This window comes from Mustela erminea, chromosome 18 (assembly GCF_009829155.1).
Source record: "Mustela erminea isolate mMusErm1 chromosome 18, mMusErm1.Pri, whole genome shotgun sequence".
Classification (NCBI taxonomy): Eukaryota; Metazoa; Chordata; class Mammalia; order Carnivora; family Mustelidae; genus Mustela; species Mustela erminea.
The window spans coordinates 36,118,759-36,135,681 of record NC_045631.1 but is presented as its reverse complement, the minus strand read 5'-3'; the positions used below and the strand labels follow the sequence as shown (position 1 = coordinate 36,135,681).

The 16,923-nt window shown below is 57.9% G+C and overlaps 2 protein-coding genes across 43 annotated transcripts in view; both read left to right on the top strand.

Moving 5' to 3' along the window:
- The window catches only part of CACNA1G (calcium voltage-gated channel subunit alpha1 G), a 62,735-nt gene extending 54,467 nt beyond the window's left edge, over positions 1–8,268 (top strand). For 14 of the 38 annotated variants that reach the window (XM_032320467.1, XM_032320474.1, XM_032320476.1 and 11 more), the window contains 6 exons: positions 115–468; positions 1,165–1,308; positions 3,261–3,395; positions 5,148–5,325; positions 5,605–5,774; positions 6,944–8,268. In XM_032320467.1, the coding sequence (XP_032176358.1) occupies positions 115–468; positions 1,165–1,308; positions 3,261–3,395; positions 5,148–5,325; positions 5,605–5,774; positions 6,944–7,678 (1,716 nt within the window). In that variant the 3' untranslated portion in view covers positions 7,679–8,268. Of the gene's footprint in view, positions 1–114; positions 469–1,164; positions 1,309–3,260; positions 3,396–5,147; positions 5,326–5,604; positions 5,775–6,943 lie in introns of those variants that run through there. The other 24 variants (XM_032320495.1, XM_032320496.1, XM_032320493.1 and 21 more) reach the window with 3 other exon arrangements.
- Positions 8,269–15,891: 7,623 nt separating this feature from the next.
- The window catches only part of ABCC3 (ATP binding cassette subfamily C member 3), a 46,351-nt gene continuing 45,319 nt past the window's right edge, over positions 15,892–16,923 (top strand). For all 5 annotated transcript variants that reach the window (XM_032319888.1, XM_032319887.1, XM_032319889.1 and 2 more), the window contains exon 1: positions 15,892–16,045. In XM_032319888.1, coding sequence (XP_032175779.1) covers positions 16,016–16,045 — 30 coding nt within the window. In that variant the 5' untranslated portion in view covers positions 15,892–16,015. The remainder of the gene's footprint in view (positions 16,046–16,923) is intronic.

The following is a 16,923-nucleotide window of genomic DNA, read 5'->3' as shown; positions in this document are numbered from 1 at the left end:
CAGATTCCTTGGCAAGATGAGTGGCTGTGAATAAACGTGTGGGATTCCTCCATGCAGGAACCCTCCAGAACTCCCTTTCCCCAGGACAGTGTGTAATGCTTTTGACGCTCACAGGACACCCTCCGGGACTGTGACCAGGAGTCCACCTGCTATAATACGGTCATCTCCCCCATCTACTTCGTGTCCTTCGTGCTGACGGCCCAGTTCGTGCTGGTCAACGTGGTGATCGCCGTGCTGATGAAGCACTTGGAGGAAAGCAACAAGGAGGCCAAAGAGGAGGCCGAGCTGGAGGCCGAGCTGGAGCTGGAGATGAAGACGCTTAGCCCACAGCCCCACTCGCCGCTGGGCAGCCCCTTCCTCTGGCCGGGGGTCGAGGGCCCCGACAGCCCCGACAGCCCCAAGCCTGGGGCCCCGCACACCGCGGCCCACGCTGGAGAGGCCTCGCGCTTCTCCTTGGAGCACCCCACGGTGAGCAGATGGCCACCCCTGCCGAGAGGGGCGTGGGACTGGGGACGCGTGCTTCTGCGGGTGGTGTGCAGGGAGCGGGCAGTGTGGCAGACCCCAGGGCCCCCTCTGGATCCTTCTGCCCCTTCTGCCCGGATGCTGAGGGGTGAGCGGTCCCCCGCCCGTCCCCAGCGACGGCTACCACCCTCGCAGCCCAGGGCCACCCCAGTGAGCCACGGGCATGTGTGCGGGCTCGTCCACACCCCGCACCTCCAGCCCAGTTGGCCTCCCCTTCTCGGCTCTCAGGTTCAAGGCTAAGTTTTCTGTTTCCTTCCTGTTTCTTTCTTACCCTTGCCCGATTACCAAACCTCTTTCCTTCCCACCCTTCAACCCGCCTGGTTCCATCTCTCCATCCTTTCCTTACCTGCGTTTTCCCTCTCCCTCTCTCCCTGTGAGCTCTTCTCATCTCCTGCTCCCTTTCTCCCCCCCCCCCCCGCCACACCTCTCTCTCCTCTGTCCTGTCCCCTCCTCTTTCTCCTGTCTCTTTGTTGCTGGTGTGCGTGCACACGCGTGTGCTTATGTGCGTGCGTGTGACCTCCTCCTCTTTCTCCCTCCGTGTCTCTTTGTCAATCCCCTGCCACCGCGACACTTGCCCTCGCTGCCCCTCTAAACCCCGCTCCCCTGATTCTCCGGCTCCCCTCCTGGGCGGGTCCTCCCCAGGACAGACAGCTGTTTGACACCATATCCCTGCTGATCCAGGGCTCCCTGGAAGGGGAGCTGAAGCTGATGGACGAGCTGGCAGGCCCCGGGGGCCAGCCCTCTGCCTTCCCTCCCGTCCGCAGCCCGGGCGGCTCCGACCCACAGGTTACTGTGCCCCCGTGCTGTGCCGGGCTGTGCCATGTGGTGCCATGCTTCTGGGGAGGTGGGGGGGGTGTTTCCTGCCCGCTGGGTAGTTGGAGAAGGAACAGCCTCAGGGCCTCAAGTTGAGCTTCGGGCTTGGCAGGAGGCAGCCGGGGGTTCCTACCAGCTGAGATCAGCCCTTGGAACACATACTTGGAAGGTAGGGACACTGAGATTGCATTTCTAGTGCAGAAGGATGAATGGAGGGGGGGTTGACAGAGGGCATTTGCCAGAAAGAGCCTGGACAAGAAGAGGATGGGGGAGAAGAGAAGTTGGCAGTGGGACCTTAGTGGGTGGAGGAAGTGTGGTGCCAAATCCAGGGGAGAAGGGCTTTTGGGGATAGTGCGGGTGGGCAGGGGATCCATGGAAGGATATGCCTTAGGCCATAGTCGGCTTCTTCCCTCTGTCCAGGGCTCATCCCCGAAGCCTCTGTTTGGTGGCTTTTTTAGCCGTGAAGCCCACCAGACATGATGTGGGCTCTCAATAGTCAGTGCTTTCTGACCTGGCCTTGAGAGGGAATGAAAGGTTCTAGCTGAGAGTGGATTCTGGGGATCTCACTGTGGCGGGGTGTCCCCCATAAGCCCAGTCCCTTTCCATAGCTCTGCATGTTTTTCTCCCCCAGTCCCATCTAAAAACAGGTCTTCAGCTTTCTGGGGTTCTCCTATCCACCTCTCCCCACCTCGTGACCTATCTGGCTACACTTGACCCCCTCTGTTTGGGAGGGCCCCCTGCCATCTCTCCAGGCTTAGTGCTGCAGGGAAGCACCCAGGAGGCCTGGAGTGGAGGCAAGGAAACAGGTGTTAGTGGGAGAGAGGAAAGGCCCTGTGGGGTGGAGGAAAGGGAAGGCAGCTTCCCAGTACCTGGGACACCTGTAGCCTGATCCAAAGGAATAGTGACCCTCACATAGGAAGGCACCCTGCCCCTAGGGTTCCTGACCTCTTGAATCGCCTCTTGGAATTCAGTCTCAGAGGGCTGTAGGGACTTCAACCTGGCAATGACCTGGAATGATCCATGAGAGAGCACATTCCTTCCCAAAGCCTCCCATCCTGAAGGAGGCTGGTGGGGGTGGGGGGCAGGTGCAGGGAGAGAAGAGGACATGATGAGGCAATCACACAGATGGCCCTCCCCTCCCCCGGGGTGCTGTAGGCACTGAAATTCCCCCCCCGCCCCCCCCCCGCAGATCCCTGGTGAGCCAGCCAGTTTGCTAGGCTGCCCCCTCCCCCAGGGGACTCAATTCAGAATGGCGGCAGGAGGAGAGCGTCTCCCAGAACCCAAGCTAAAGAGGGCGGGCAAGCTGCCGGCAGGCGGAGGAGGGCCCAGGAGGGGAGAAGCCAGAATCTGGGGGCAGGCCAAGTCCTGCCAGGCTTTTGGAAGCAGAGAGAATAGGCAGAAAACAGTCATCAGATTGGCGGCTTTGTCCCCAGCGCCCCCCACGCTGCTCTGTCTGTGCGGAGAAGCGCTTTGCTGGCCTTTCTTCATTTTTTTTTTTTTTTTTTTCTTTCTGGTCTCATCTTTCTGAGAGTCAAAAGCCCTCCCTGCTCCCCGCTCCCTCCCTGGGTGGTAGTACTGTGGGAGGGGGCCCTTCAGGTGCCTGGGGTATCTTTAGAATAAGTTTCTGCTCCTCCTGCTTTGTCAATGGTGGCGTTCTGTTCTGTTCTGTTTGCTCTGGCTCTTCCATGCCTGCCGCAGCCTCTCTGATCAGAGGAGGGGCTTGGAGGGGGTGGGGGCGGTGCTGTCAGTTGACTTGGGAGAGGGGTGGGGAGAGAGAAGAGAGGCCTCCCCTCCGACCCCGCCGTGCTTCGTGGAAAGGGGGAAAGGGGGGCTCTGTGTGTGTGCACGCGTGTGTGTGCGCGTGCATGTGTACGGGCACGCGCTGTCCTGGTTTCTTATGCCTGATCATCTCTCTCCCTGTCTAGATCCCTCTAGCTGAGATGGAGGCTCTGTCTCTGACGTCAGAGATTGTGTCTGAACCGTCCTGCTCTCTAGCTCTGACGGATGACTCTTTGCCTGATGATACTCACACACTCTTACTTAGTGTCCTGGAGAGCAATGTACTTACACCTGGCCCCTTACTGCTCCCCCAGCCTCCCCAGGGGCTGGGCTGGCTGCAGGGCTCCAGATTCCCCACCACCACCACCACCACCACCACCACCACGCCCCACCCAGAGGCACCCACCAGCAGCCACTCAGCGCCCCAGGCTCCTCTAGGTCTTTCCAGTGGCCCACTGCAGACAAAGAAATTAGACAAGATTAAATTGGGGCCTCAAGGGCCAAGGGGCGCAGCTGTGATAGAGTTAATCCAGACACCCAGGAGTAACACAGCCCAAAACAGAGGTGGCATCAGGCAGCTGACCAAGGGGCCTGCCTGGATGCGGAGTCAGTCTCTGTTTTTGGAGCCTGTGCAAGCCAGCCCTTCCCCTCCCCACACCCCTCCTTCCCACCTCCTCGCCACATGAGCCATTCCCCCCTCCTCCACCACATAGTGGGTGAAAGCTCTCTCTTTGCTGCTACCACTGTGCCCTTCTGCCGGGGGGGGGGGGGGACGGGGGGGCTGTCCCTGTCTCCTCCGTCACTGTCCCCGTGTGTCCCCATGTCCTGGTGCTGAGGGTGGGGGGGGGGTCTTTGTGTTTGGGACAGCTTCTCTACCCTTGCCCAGTACTGGTCTGCGAGCAGCCCCCTCCGCCCAGCCTTCCCCCTCCTCTGCGGACTTAAGAGACAGGGGCCCCTTCCTCACAGCAAGGCTCAGCTGGGGTTAAGGCCTTGACCACAGGCTGGGGGTCTCTAGGAGTCTTGGGGTGGCTGGCAGAAGTGGAGCCTGGGGCTGAGACAGGGACCAGAGGCTCTAGACTCTTCCAACAGCCCCTACTGGGGCTGCTTAACTGGCTGGGCCTGTGAGGGGACACAGACCCTCCAGCCTCTCTGAGAACTAGTATGGAGGGTACAGGAATCCCCAACAGGGAGGTGGAGAGATCTTGTGGGAGCAAACCTTGTCTCCCTCCAGCTGGGGTCAAAGGCTGATTGCTGCTTTTCTTCGAAACAAATTAAAAAAAACTCGCTCCCACCCCCAATCTGTCCTGTAAGGGAGGCCCTGAGTCCATGGCATTCCAGGCATTCAGACCTTGCCCCCCTCCCCCATTTGCCACCTCCCAGAGTCACTGAGAATCAAAAGGCAGGGGGAGCCAGGCGGGTGCCAGTGGTCACCTGTCACTGAGCCCAGAGTAGCCCAGCTCGTGCTCAGTGCTGGGTCCTGGGTCTGTCTTAAGGCGCTGGGTAGGGAGAGAGCCTCTGCTCTGTAGGCAGCAGGCCTTGCTCACTGGCTGGGTCCTCCCCATTCCCCACCCCACCCCCACAGCCCCAGCACGGGGATAGGGGGCTGCTTTTAGCGTTTCCTCCTCCCTGATTCAGAGCCTCTTAATGGGGCCCCCGGGAACCATTTTTTGAATGATCTGCTGGGCTGGGCCTGGGGGCTGCTCTCCCTTTTTTTGGACACCTTCTCATTCTGTCACCATCCCCACCAGGAGGCTCCGGGAGGTGACTGCAGTGTTGGATAGCTTTACTGGGGCAGGGACTCCTCCCACCTGCTTCCTTGCTGTGCTGGAGGGCTCATCCCTGTGTCTGCCCCCTTTTCCCCCATCGACTAACTCATCCCATTACCGCTCTGTTGGGGGAGGGGAATGGGTCCAGAGCCTGGGGGCGGGGGTGGGGGTGGGGGGCTTCTGGTTTCCGTTGTCCAGCTCTGCCTCAGTTAGCCAAACCAGATGCCCCCTCTTTTCCCCACCTCCCTTCCCCTGTTCCTTTTGCAGATGGAGCCCCACCCCGAGGGGATGCCCCTCACCCTGGGACCAGACCTGCTGACCGTGCGGAAGTCTGGGGTCAGCCGGACGCACTCTCTGCCCAATGACAGCTACATGTGCCGGGATGGAAGAACCGCTGAGGGGTCCCTAGGTCACAGAAGCTGGGGGCTCCCCAAAGCTCAGTCAGGTAGCAGGGCTCAGGCAGACCACCTCGGCTACAGAGGAAGACCCCATCCTTGCCTCAGCCCAGTCCTGACCTGGGGGAGGGGGGTCACTAAGGCAGCGAGAGAGGTCTCTCCGACCTCCAAGGGACCTCCAGCCCTCGGAGAGTGACTTTTAATCCAAGACGAGAGGTCTGTGGGAAGGGTAGAGGCCCCAGAGTGGGAGGGGTGATGGAGGAGAGGAACAAGAGCCAGACCACTGACCTTACAGCTCTTCTGTCTCCTCCTCCCTCCTCTGCCCACAGGCTCGGTCTTGTCCGTCCACTCCCAGCCAGCAGACACCAGCTACATCCTGCAGCTTCCCAAAGACACACCCCACCTGCTCCAGCCCCACGGCGCTCCCACCTGGGGCACCGTCCCCAAACTGCCCCCACCAGGCCGTTCCCCTTTGGCTCAGAGGCCCCTCCGGCGTCAGGTGAGCAGGTGTGGAGAGGTGGGCTGGGGCCCAGCGCTGGTCCTCTCTGCTGGGAACCCTAGGCTCTTGGTGATGCCCATGGCTGCCCTGTCCATTCTCCCAGCAAACATGTGTACTGGGCACTGACCAGGTGGCAGAGGCAGTTCTAGGTACTGGAGACACAGTACCGGGCAAAGGAGAAGTGGTCTGGGCCCTTTTTGGTGTTTATATCCCCCTCCCCTTCTTTCACTGAGGAGGCCTGGAGACCAGGCCATGGTTGCTCAGGGACACAGGGTGACTTGGCCGGAGAACCCATGTCTCTGGCCTCCCTTTCCCCGGCCCAGTGGTGCCTCCCCATTATTCTCTGTCCTTCTAGTCTTAGCTAAGGGACACAAGGCATGTTTTAGGGACCTCCGCCTTTGGTCAAGGCTGGGGCTCACCTTCCAGGGGCACAGAGCTGAGGCTCAGGCAGCCAGGGGAGGCTTGTCTGCCCCCACGGTGACAAGGCCACAGCCCATGCCCTGTTGTGCCCTCATGTGTGATCAGGACCATGTGAGAACCAGCTCAGCGCCACACATTCGTGGATGCAGGCCCCATGCTCGTCCATTTTACAAAGATTCCCAGAGCCGCTTCTGTGTGCTAGGCACAGGGGATGCAACCCCTGCCCTCTGGAGCTCACAGGCTAACCAGAGACTCAAATGCCATCACATCTTTGATGCCATAGGGCCCAGCTGCTGGGATATGCATGCACAGGGAGTGGCAGGGAGCAAAGGGGAGGGAGGGGTTCATTTTAACCTGTGGATAGAGGGTGTCAGGCACAGTGTCACAGAGAACCTGAGCCCATAAAGTCAAGGGGCGCTTGTCATTCCAGAAGGGTGTTCAAGCCCAAAGAATAGCTTATGCAAAGGGCTGGGAGCAGAGCTGGCCCAGTGCTTTTTTGTGCCCCAGGGGCTGGGCACTTCAGGGACCCATTCCTGCCCCCGGTGGGGGAAAGGACGGGGTGTGCGGGGGAGTCACAGCCCTCCTCTCCCAACAAGACCAAATACTGACATTCCTGCTTGAGGTGGGCCTGCAGGGGGAGGATGGGGTTATCAGGCTTGACGGGGATGGGGGGTGGGGGATGCAGACAAAGGACAGGTCCTGGGAGAGCAGAAGCCTGGTGGGCTGAGCTCTCCCCCCACCTCCCACAGGCAGCAATAAGGACTGACTCCCTGGACGTGCAGGGCCTGGGCAGCCGGGACGACCTGCTGTCCGAGGGAAGTGGGCCCTCCCTGCCTCTGGTCCGGGCTTCCTCCTTCTGGGGCCACTTGGGCTCCCGGGTACAGCAGCACCCCCGCCGACAGAGCAAGATCTCGAAGCACATGCCCCTGCCGGCCCCATGCCCAGGCTCAGAACCCACCTGGAGCAAAGGCCCCCCAGAGACCAGAAGCAGCTTAGAGCTGGACACGGAGCTGAGCTGGATTTCAGGAGACCTCCTGACCGTGGGCAGCCCGGAGGAGCCCCTCTCCCCACGGGACCTGAAGAAGTGTTACAGCGTGGAGGCCCAGAGCTGCCGGCGCAGGCCTGCGTCCTGGCTGGATGAGCAGAGGAGGCACTCCATCGCGGTCAGCTGCCTGGACAGCGGCTCCCAACCCAGCCTGGGCCCTGACCCCTCTAGCCTTGGGGGCCAGCCTCTGGGGGGGCCTGGAAGCCGGCCCAAGAAAAAACTCAGCCCACCTAGTATCTCCATAGACCCCCCAGAGAATCAAGGCCCTCGGCCCCCACCCAGCCCTGGTGTCTGCCTCCGGCGGAGGGCTCCATCCAGCGACTCCAGGGATCCCTCGGCCTCAGGCCCCCCTGACAGCATGGCTGCCTCGCCCCCCCCAAAGAAAGACGTGCTGAGTCTCTCCGGTTTAGCCTCTGACCCAGCAGACCTGGCGCCCTGAGTCCCGCCCCACTCCCCCACTCCCCTTTCTCCACTGGGTGCCAAATCCTAGCTCCTCCTGGGCTGTTTTCCTTGAAAAATGTTCCGTGGGGACTCCAAGGGGGCGCTCCTCCCCGCCTCAGTGGGGCTGGGAACCAACAAGCAGAATTTCCAGAGCTTTCGGAGCAGCAGCCCTGACCACCTTGGGGCCAGGCAGAAAGAGAGAGGCCCAGTGCAGCTGCGGTTCCCAACACCAGGAGCTACTGGGAGAAAGCAATACGTTTGTGCAGAATCTCTATGTATATTCTATTTTATTAAATTAATTGAATCTAGTATATGCGGGATGTACGACATTTTGTGACTGAAGAGACTTGTTTCCTTCTACTTGTATGTGTCTCAGAATATTTTTGAGGCGAAGGCGTCTGTCTCTTGGCTATTTTAACCTAAAATAACCAGGCTAGTTATATTCCCTCTTCTTGCAAAGTACGACCTGGGACCGAGAGTGCATTTCAGCCCTGCCGGTGGCCCATCTTCAGCAGAGAGTGAGAACCACTTTGGAAGCTGTAAATGTAACTTATTTTCTCCTTTAACCTCGCCATCGTTTTCTGTAGGAAAAAAAAAAAAAGAGAGAAAAATAAGATTTTACAAATGAAATGGAACCTTTTTATATATATACATACATACATACCTATCTATATCTATATCTATAATAAAGTAATTTTCCAAAATAAAAAGTTAATCCCGGTCCGAAGTAAAAGCACAAGGGACAGAGTTAGGCATTTCCAGGGGGGCCCTGGAGAAAGGCCCGCGGAGCTGAGGAGGGGGTGGGAGCTGCCTCTGTGTGCATCAGTGTGTGCTTGTACCTGTCTGTCTGTCTGTCCGGGGGAGAGACAACGTGACCCTCTCCCAGGACAGCTGCCACCTTGCAGCCTCACCACCCTGCCTTGAGGGGGAGGGGGAGGGCGGAGGGACGCCCCCCTCACTCCCCGCCCCTGCGCTGGCCAGAAGGCTCGGCAAGCAGGGGCTACTGCTTCTGTCGAAGCTTTCTCGCTTCCTCCACGCCAGGCAGCCTTGTGAATGTGAGTAATTCCAGATTAACTCTTATTTCTGCTGACAGCTATCAGCCGCACACTGAAAGCTGGAAATTGGCATAATGAAGCTGTTTTGGTTAATGGGGCCGACGGAGACTGGGGGAGGCGGCCTCAGCTGCCGCCGACGGGATCTGCGGGTTGGTGGGGGAGGGGCCTGCGCTTCTGAGTTTTCCATCCCCGGCCCTCGGCCCCCGGGACCTGCGACGGCTGGGCTTTGGCCTCCCGCCTTGGGGATCCTGCTGACCCGCACTGTGGACACTGCTCCGTCAAGCTGGCCACGGGATTAAGCTGCACAAACAGAACGGGCTGCTCCCTTCCGAGACCTAGGGGGCCGTGAGTCCAAAGGCGACCTCCCGGTGGAGTCGGTCTGGCCGGGCGGCCAGGCTGCGGACTGCGGAGCTGGCCCCCTGGGGAGTGATGAATGAGCTCCATCAAGGTGTTTACATGGTCTGCTGCTGCCTGCCCAGTGGGAGCCGGGGGAGGCGGGAGGTGGGAAGGCGGAAGGGGGAAGGCGGGAGGGGGGGGAGGAGGAGGAGGAGAGGAGGAGGGACTATTGGTATGGCCCAGAACCTCCTTTCTGGTGCTACCTTGGCAATACTCTCTTTTCTGAAACCCTGGTGCCCAGAGGCAGTGCCCCAGGCACCAACCACAGGTTCAGCCAGCCTCTCCCCTGCCAGTCACCCTAAACATCCACCCCAACCCCACTCCCTTCAACATCCCATCCCCTCATTCCCAGCACCTTCAAACCGGGGGACTTTTGAAACCTCAGAGATGGCTCCAGTGGGCTGGTGACCAGACCCCCAATCCCCAGCCCTTCTCTGAACTTGGGGTGAGCCTGGGATGGGGCGTGGGGGGGCGGGAGGTGCGGTGCCAGGCTGCAGGGCAGATGGACCTGGAGGCTTGGTCCCATTCTGTTTTCTAACTGGTGAAAGTTTTTCTTATTGCTCTTCTGGACAGAAATATACTTCTCCTTGAAGCAAACACCTGGCTTTATCCACTTGGGATGTGTAACAGCGTGGAACTCTTTTTCCTCTGGCCTCCTTGGGTAGAGAGAGGGGGCTGCTTGTAGGAGCCGCTTTGTCTTTTAAAAAGAAAACAGAACTGGGGCGCCTGGGTGGCTCAGTGGGTTAAGCTGCTGCCTTCGGCTCAGGTCATGATCTCAGGGTCCTGGGATGGAGCCCCGCATCTGGCTCTCTGCTCAGCAGGGAGCCTGCTTCCTCCTCTCTCTCTGCCTGCCTTTCTACCTACTTGTGATCTCTGTCTGTCGGATAAATAAATAAAATCTTTAAAAAAAAAAAAAAAAAGCAAAACTGTACAAAATTCCTAGAGTTTTGTCCACCTGGGTCTGCAGATTAAGCTTTTGTATTTTTGTAGAATTCGTAGCTGTCTATTCCCTAATGAGGGTATGAGAATTGGGGAGGGGGCTCTGGGGTCTTTTTTCTTCTAGTTGGAAGATTTCCTCTAGTTGGAAGATTCTAGGTCAAAATGAAGGCAGAGAGCAGGTCTATAACCCCGTCTCCTCTAACCCAGGCTCCCCGCAACACCTGCCCCCCAAGAAACCCCCAGAGTCAAAGTAGATATTTTAAGGGACAGAATCGTGGCCTCTCCCCAAACAATACAAAATCTTTATCAATGATGGAAACTGTTGTGTCTCATTAAAAGAGGAAATAGGGGCACCTGGGTGGCTCAGTTGGTTAAGCGTCCCACTCATGGTTTCCGCTCAGGTCCCGGGATCAAGCACCAGGTTGGCTATGTGCTCAATGGGGAATCTGCTTGAGAGTCTCTCTCCCTCTGCCCACCCCCATTCGTACAAAGTCTCTCTCTCTCCCACTACTGAATCCTAAAAAAAAAAAACAAAAAATACAAAAAAATAAAAATAATTAGAATCTTGGGGCGCCTGGATGGCTCAGTGGATTAAGTGTCTGCCTTCAGCTCAGGTCATGATCTCAGGTTCCTGGGATCGAGCCCCACATTGGTCTCTCTGCTCAGCACGGAGCCTGCTTTCCCCTGCCTCTCTCCCCACTTGTTGATCTCTGTCTGTCAAATAAATAAAATCTTTAAAAAAAAATAAAAATTAAAAAAAAAATAGAATCTTAAAAAATAAAAAATAAAGTGGAAATCTTAACAGTGCTGATTCTTATTAACAGTAGCCCGAAGGAGGCTGGGATGGGGAGGGGCTGGTGGCTGCAAAGCAGGTCTTGGTTTAAGGCCTGGGGTGGGGTTGGGGGGCCAGAGTTGGAAGTGGCCAGGAGCTTCAGGGGAGTGGGGGGTCTTGGGAGGTAAGAACGTCTACCCTGGCACTTCTGCTCTCTGCTCTCAGCCTTCTCCTTGGGGGTTCAGAGGAAATTGTGTCAACAGAGGCCAGGCCCCACCTCCGGCTTGTCTGCTTCTGCTTCCTCCATCCCAACACTCCTGGAAAAGGTCTGCCTGGGGGTGGGGGGTGGGGACTAGGAAGAGAACAGAGCTGAGCTGGTGCTAAAAACGAAAATGAGGGGGCGCCAGGATGGCTCAGTGGGTTAAGCCTCTGCCTTCGGCTTAGGTCATGGTCTTAGGGTCCTGGGATCTCTGGGTCCTGGGATCGAGCCCCGCATCAGGATCTCTGCTTAGCAGGGAGCGTCCTTCCCCTCTCTCTCTGCCTGCCTCTCTGCCTACTTGTGATCTCTGGCAAATAAATAAATAAAATCTTTAAAATAAATAGATAAAAATAAAAACGAGGCTGAGGCTCCTCTGCGATGTCTCACTTACTCCTCACAACACCCCAAAGAGGAGGAGGATACTCCGGCTTGCATTTTTTCCCCCAGGTTCAGAGAGGTTTAGCGACCTGCCCAAGATCACACAGGCACAAGGGCAGAGTTGGGATTTCATCCTAGGTCTGGCCAACCTCTAGCCCACTGGCTTCAGACAACCCAGCCTCTTATTGTGGAGGGAATGGGGCATGGGGCAAGGAATCCTGGTCACGAAACGGCTGGCTTTGTGTTCATAGAAATGGGCTGGGTTCCCCCATCGGCATACTCAGAAGCTTAAAGGAACCTTCACCTTGTGTGAAAAGAGACGTTTAACCACAAGAGAAGGCGTTCCTCAGCACCAGGTGCGTGTTCAAGAGCTGGCCAAGCCCGTGTCTCTGCAAATCACAGTTTCCCAGGTATCACCTTTCTCAGGCCTAATGCTGCCCTTGAACCACAGAGCACCGCCCCCGCGGCCCCCCCTCCCCGTCCTTCCAGTACTCTCCCCGTGCCCCACCCAGGCCTCTCCCACTTTCCAAACAGCTTTTCCCTCCATTGTCACCCCTAGTCTCCACCCAGGCACAACCTGGTGCCGCAAGGCCTCCTCTCCTCCCCTTTCCTGGGCTCGCTGAGCCTGCGGACCTGGAGGCTGGGCGCTGTGGTGCAGTGAGAACTTCAGACACCAGGTGGCAGCACAGAGCAGCTTCACCTGCCTGCCCCACCCCCACCCTCTACAAGCCCCTTCTAGAGAGGGATCTAGCCAGGGAGAGGACACCACATTGACGGACACCTTCCACAGATGGATACTCTGCATAGCCCTCCAAAAGAGGAAACACGCTCACAGGCCCAGTGAAGGACTCATCTGCGCCCAGGGAATCCCAGCCAGGGGAGTGCTGCGTGCACGGTGCCCCAGTGATCCCTGACTAAGGCCAGGGGACCCGGAACTAATCAGGACAGTGGCTGCCAGGAGCCAGTTTAGTTGTGGGTTGGCTCCCTACTCTAAGGACACAGCAAGGCAGGTCGAGGAGGTAGCAGCTCCAGCAAATAGCCGGGAGGGAAATGTGCTAAGAACTTCAGAACTCTGCCTGAGCCCCAGACCAGGTGTGGGAGATGCTGACTGTGGCCCACGGAGCTAATTAAATCTTCTTGCTTTGAAAACTCCTGCATCGGGCACAGCAGCCAAATCAGATCAAGTGTGGGGTGCGGAGGCCACGAGGAGGCCCTGTGTGGCCCGCACCAGGCTGAAATCTGGACAAAACAGCTTCCACCACACCGCTTGGGAAGAGAGAAGGGCGAGGCTGGAGTTGGGAGCTGGATCTGCTTTGGGGGTGCTCCAGGCGTTCCAGGAGCCACGGGGGGTTCCAAAGGCTCAGGCAGAGAGTGAAGAGAAAACCAGAATAGCTGTTGCTATTCCACACCCCTCCCAGCCCTAGTCTCTACCTGACTCTCCCCATTTGCAGCATTTCCTGTCCCTGGGTCTCCCTGTTCCCGCCTTACTCTGCTTTCTTCTCTCTGCTGTCATTCCCACTCCGAGCCGAGCCGAGCCGAGCCGTATGTACCTTGCAATTATCTTACCTTTCCATCTCCCTGCCAGGAAATCTCCGCTGGGTTCCCCCCGGGATGCTCACCGGTGGGGGAGGTGCAGCACACACTCAGTTCACCCCTCCTGGAACTGCAGTCAGTTTTAGGGAAGGATGGGGTTGAGGCCACAAAGCTGGGGTGGGGAGGCGGTTAGCGGTGTGCAGCCCCTGTCAGCTGCTGCCCGGTGGCTCTCGGGAGCCTCCGGCTGGAAACATCTTGGTTCTGGAAAGGTGAAAGTGCAGTGGACAGTGTCCACTGCTGGGACTGTAGGTGAGACCACAGTAGCCTCACTACTTATAACCTCTTCTAAGAACACGAGATATTTGTCTAGGTCAGTCAGCAAACATTTCCTGAGGCTCGACTTTGCCAGGCACTGTCCCAGGTGCTTAGGACACATCAATAAACAGGTGTGCTTGGTCCCTATTCTGAAGGTGTACACGGTCTCCTGGGGGAGGTGGGCAAGGCAACCAGTGAGTACAACGTGGGGGAGGGAGATGGTGCCGAGGAAGGGTCCCTAGCCCAGGATAGGGGCAAGGGAGTTTCACAGAAGATTTGGGGGGTGCTGTGGGGCTTGAGCAAAATCTTCAGGATGGGTAGAGTTTGCCAGGTGCAGAAAGGGAGGTGAGGTGTAGGGAGGGGACTGTGCTGAGCAACCTCAAAGGTGGGCAGGGGTGAGGGGGCACGAATGCAACAGCTCAGGACACTGGAAATGCTATTCCGCCCAAAGCAGCCTCACGGGAACAGCCCAGCACTCTGAAGACTCCCACCTCTGCCAGGATAAGATGTCTCAGGACCTCCATTTTCTTGCTCTGCTGGAGCCAGAACAATCGTGTTCTAGGAGCTTGATGGCTTTTATCCAAGGGCTGTAGGAAACGGATCACATTCCAAGAGGGGCCAGAAACGGCAAAACCCCAGTGATTACCTCAAGAGAGATGGGAGAAGGGGAGGATTGCTAAATCCTCTCCCATGGTCCCAGAGGCTCCCACCCAATGCCATGAGCCCGGAAAGGGCTCTCCAATGGCAGGATGGGACGGTGCCAAAGGGCCAGTGCTTCAGTCCCAAGGGTCCTGGACCTGAGCTAGAAAAAGGGCTAGAGGAGGAGCCCCAGTTGCTCACCACAGAAACCGGGGTCAGCACGCCTGGAAAAGCCCTTAGATGGCATTTTGTCCGAGTTGTTCAAGAAAACTCATCCCAGAGAACTCAAGGGCCTTGTTGAGGTCACAGGGTATACAAAAGTTACTGCCCGAAGCAGGGAGGGGGTTGGGGGTGACTCAGTCAATCCCTGCCCTTGGGGACCTCTCAGACTGGCAAGGAAGACAGACTCTTCACAACTAAATATAACTCAAGGCACTCTGTGACAAGATGTGAGAGTTCTGGAAAGTCTTGGGCTCAGAGATGGGGGCAGGGGTGGAGGGTGACTGGGTCAGTAGAGGGGAGGGGGAAGAGAAAAGGCAGAGAGGGCTTGCCCCGTGGAGGATATGTGGATGGCCCCCCCATTCCTCTGCCTGGGAAGGGGGAGACTTGTCCACACTGCTCCGTCCAACGCAGCTCAGATCTCTGTTCCGATAACTCGTGACATAGACTTCCTCCTGGTCACTTCCTGCCAGAGGGACAGGCGGTGGCTGGCTGCATCTATGTTATCTTACTGACCCACCCACGCCTGCTGCTAAGCAGCTGAGGAAGAAAACACCTCTTGAGAATAAGTACCAGAGAAGGGATCACCGGGGTGAACCTGGCTGACGCAGAAGACAGAGTCAAGACCACAGGGTTGGGGAGGTGGAGGGCAGGAGAGAGATGGGGCAGGGGTGGAGGGTGGGGGAAGTAGGGTCAGGGCAGGGGTGGGGATTCCTTCTCAGCCCCAAGAAGGGGCAGTAAATTGGCTTCTGTGATCCTGTTAGGGCAGTGAGAGATAAAAGGATGGAGGAAACACAACCTGGCCAAGCTGGCCCAAGCAGGGGAAGACCACTGACCCCAAATCTGTTTTACAGATGAAGCATACGAAGACTCAGCCTTAGCAGTGTGCTAATGTGGGGCTCTTTCTGGGGCCTCGCCTGCCCATCCCTCGCCCCATGGGGCCGGAGCAGAGGAAATTTACCCTTGGGGGGTGCCTCCGAAGTGTGCCAGCCAAGATGCTTGATGCTGGTCACTCCTCAGAGTAGAAAGCTTAGGACCTAGGATTATTCCTGTTGTTCAGAAGCAAAAGTATTGGCACAGAGCAGCACGGTGGCCACAGGCAGAAGATGAGGGAGCCACAGAACCTCGGGAAGGCCGCAATTTAAGAGAACCATGGGAAGCCACCATCTGTATGATGCTAGGCCTCCCACCCCCTGTCCTTAGGCATCCCGCACACACCAGCTCTTTATGTGCTGGTTTCTGCCACTTCCCAGGTAACTGGAAGGCAGAGAGGTAGACTTCCTGATCGGCTGGGCATGTAAGCGTTCCCATTTCACGGATGACAAGACTGAGTGCTAGAGATGACCTTGACCTCATCGGGGTTATATTCATGGAGGACGTCTTGCTAAGTCACTTTCAACGTCTCTATGACTTACCTGGCCTGGCAGAGTTATGCCCCTTGGACACAGACCCTGCTCCAGCCCCATCAGCCTCAGTATCTGGAGGGGCATCTCTCTGGCGCAGCCCACTGGCCACTCGAAGGAGTTGTCACCGTATCAATGGCTCGCCACCCCCCTGACCCAGAGTCCCTCCCGGCGAGCCGCAGCCAGGGGAAGCTCTGTCGCAATTCTCCAAGACTTGAGATTCCACCCAAAGAGCCGTAGGCTGGGCCTGGCGCGGCGGGCGGGGCAGAGGGGGGAGGGGGCGGAGCGCGGGGTGGGGGCTGCTGGAGGTGGGGGCGGAGCGCAGCGTTGTGGGGGACTGGGGGCGGAGGCGGCTCCGGGCGCTGTGGCTCCCGCCTGGGCGGGCAGGCTGCCACACTCGCCTTCCTGGCCGCCGCGCCTCGGCCCCATGGACGCCCTGTGCGGCTCCAAGTTCTGGGTAAGGAGGTGTCCCGGGACTGAGGGCGCGGGCCGGCGAGCCCCCTGCGAGGGCCCTGGGGAGGGGGCGACGCCACGCGACGCCGGGTGGAGGTCTGACCATAGCTGCCCTGAGCTGGGGCCTTGGGGACCTCCGGGACCTGTCCTGCCCTCCCCGACACAGGAAGTGCCTGGGAAAGCGGGGCACGAACCAGAAGATGCCCCCACATGGACTAGGGCTCGGTTGTCCACCTTTACACCTGTCCCCGCCCTCTCTCCCGCAGCCAGCGTGCCTGCCGGTTCAACCAGTTCAGCCAGGCGGGTAGTTTGGGAAGCTGGCACTGCTCTTCTGGAAAGCAATCCTGCCACCTTCTTTTCTCGGGTGTTAAGAGCTTCTAGGAAGCAGGGAGTCCCCCTCCAGCCCTCCGTTTTTGTTGTTGTTGTTGTTGTTGTTGTTTTAGGATGTTATTTATTTGAGAGAGGAAGAGAGGGAGAGAAAGTAAGAGTGGGGGGCAGAGGGAGAAGCAGACTTCCTGCTGAGCTGGGAGCCCCATGCAGGACTAGATCCCAGGACCCTGGGACCATGACCTGAGCCCGAAAGCTGACGCCTAACCGGCTGAGCCATCTGGGTCTCCAAGGCTCTCCTTTTATAGATGGGGAAAGGGAGGCCCAGAGAGAGGAAGGGACTTGCTCAAAGTCACCCAGTTAGAAGAAAACAGAGCTCAGAAAACAGATGGTCTCAGATTCACGGGACTTGTCCATCCATGGTCAAGCAAGAAACTCCCAGCCTAGGCTGACCTCAAATCCAGGGCCTCTAATTTTTTTTTTTTTTTTTTAAGATTTTGTTTATCAGAGAGAACATAAGAGAGTGGGGTGGGTGGGGGAGGGGCAGAGAGAGAG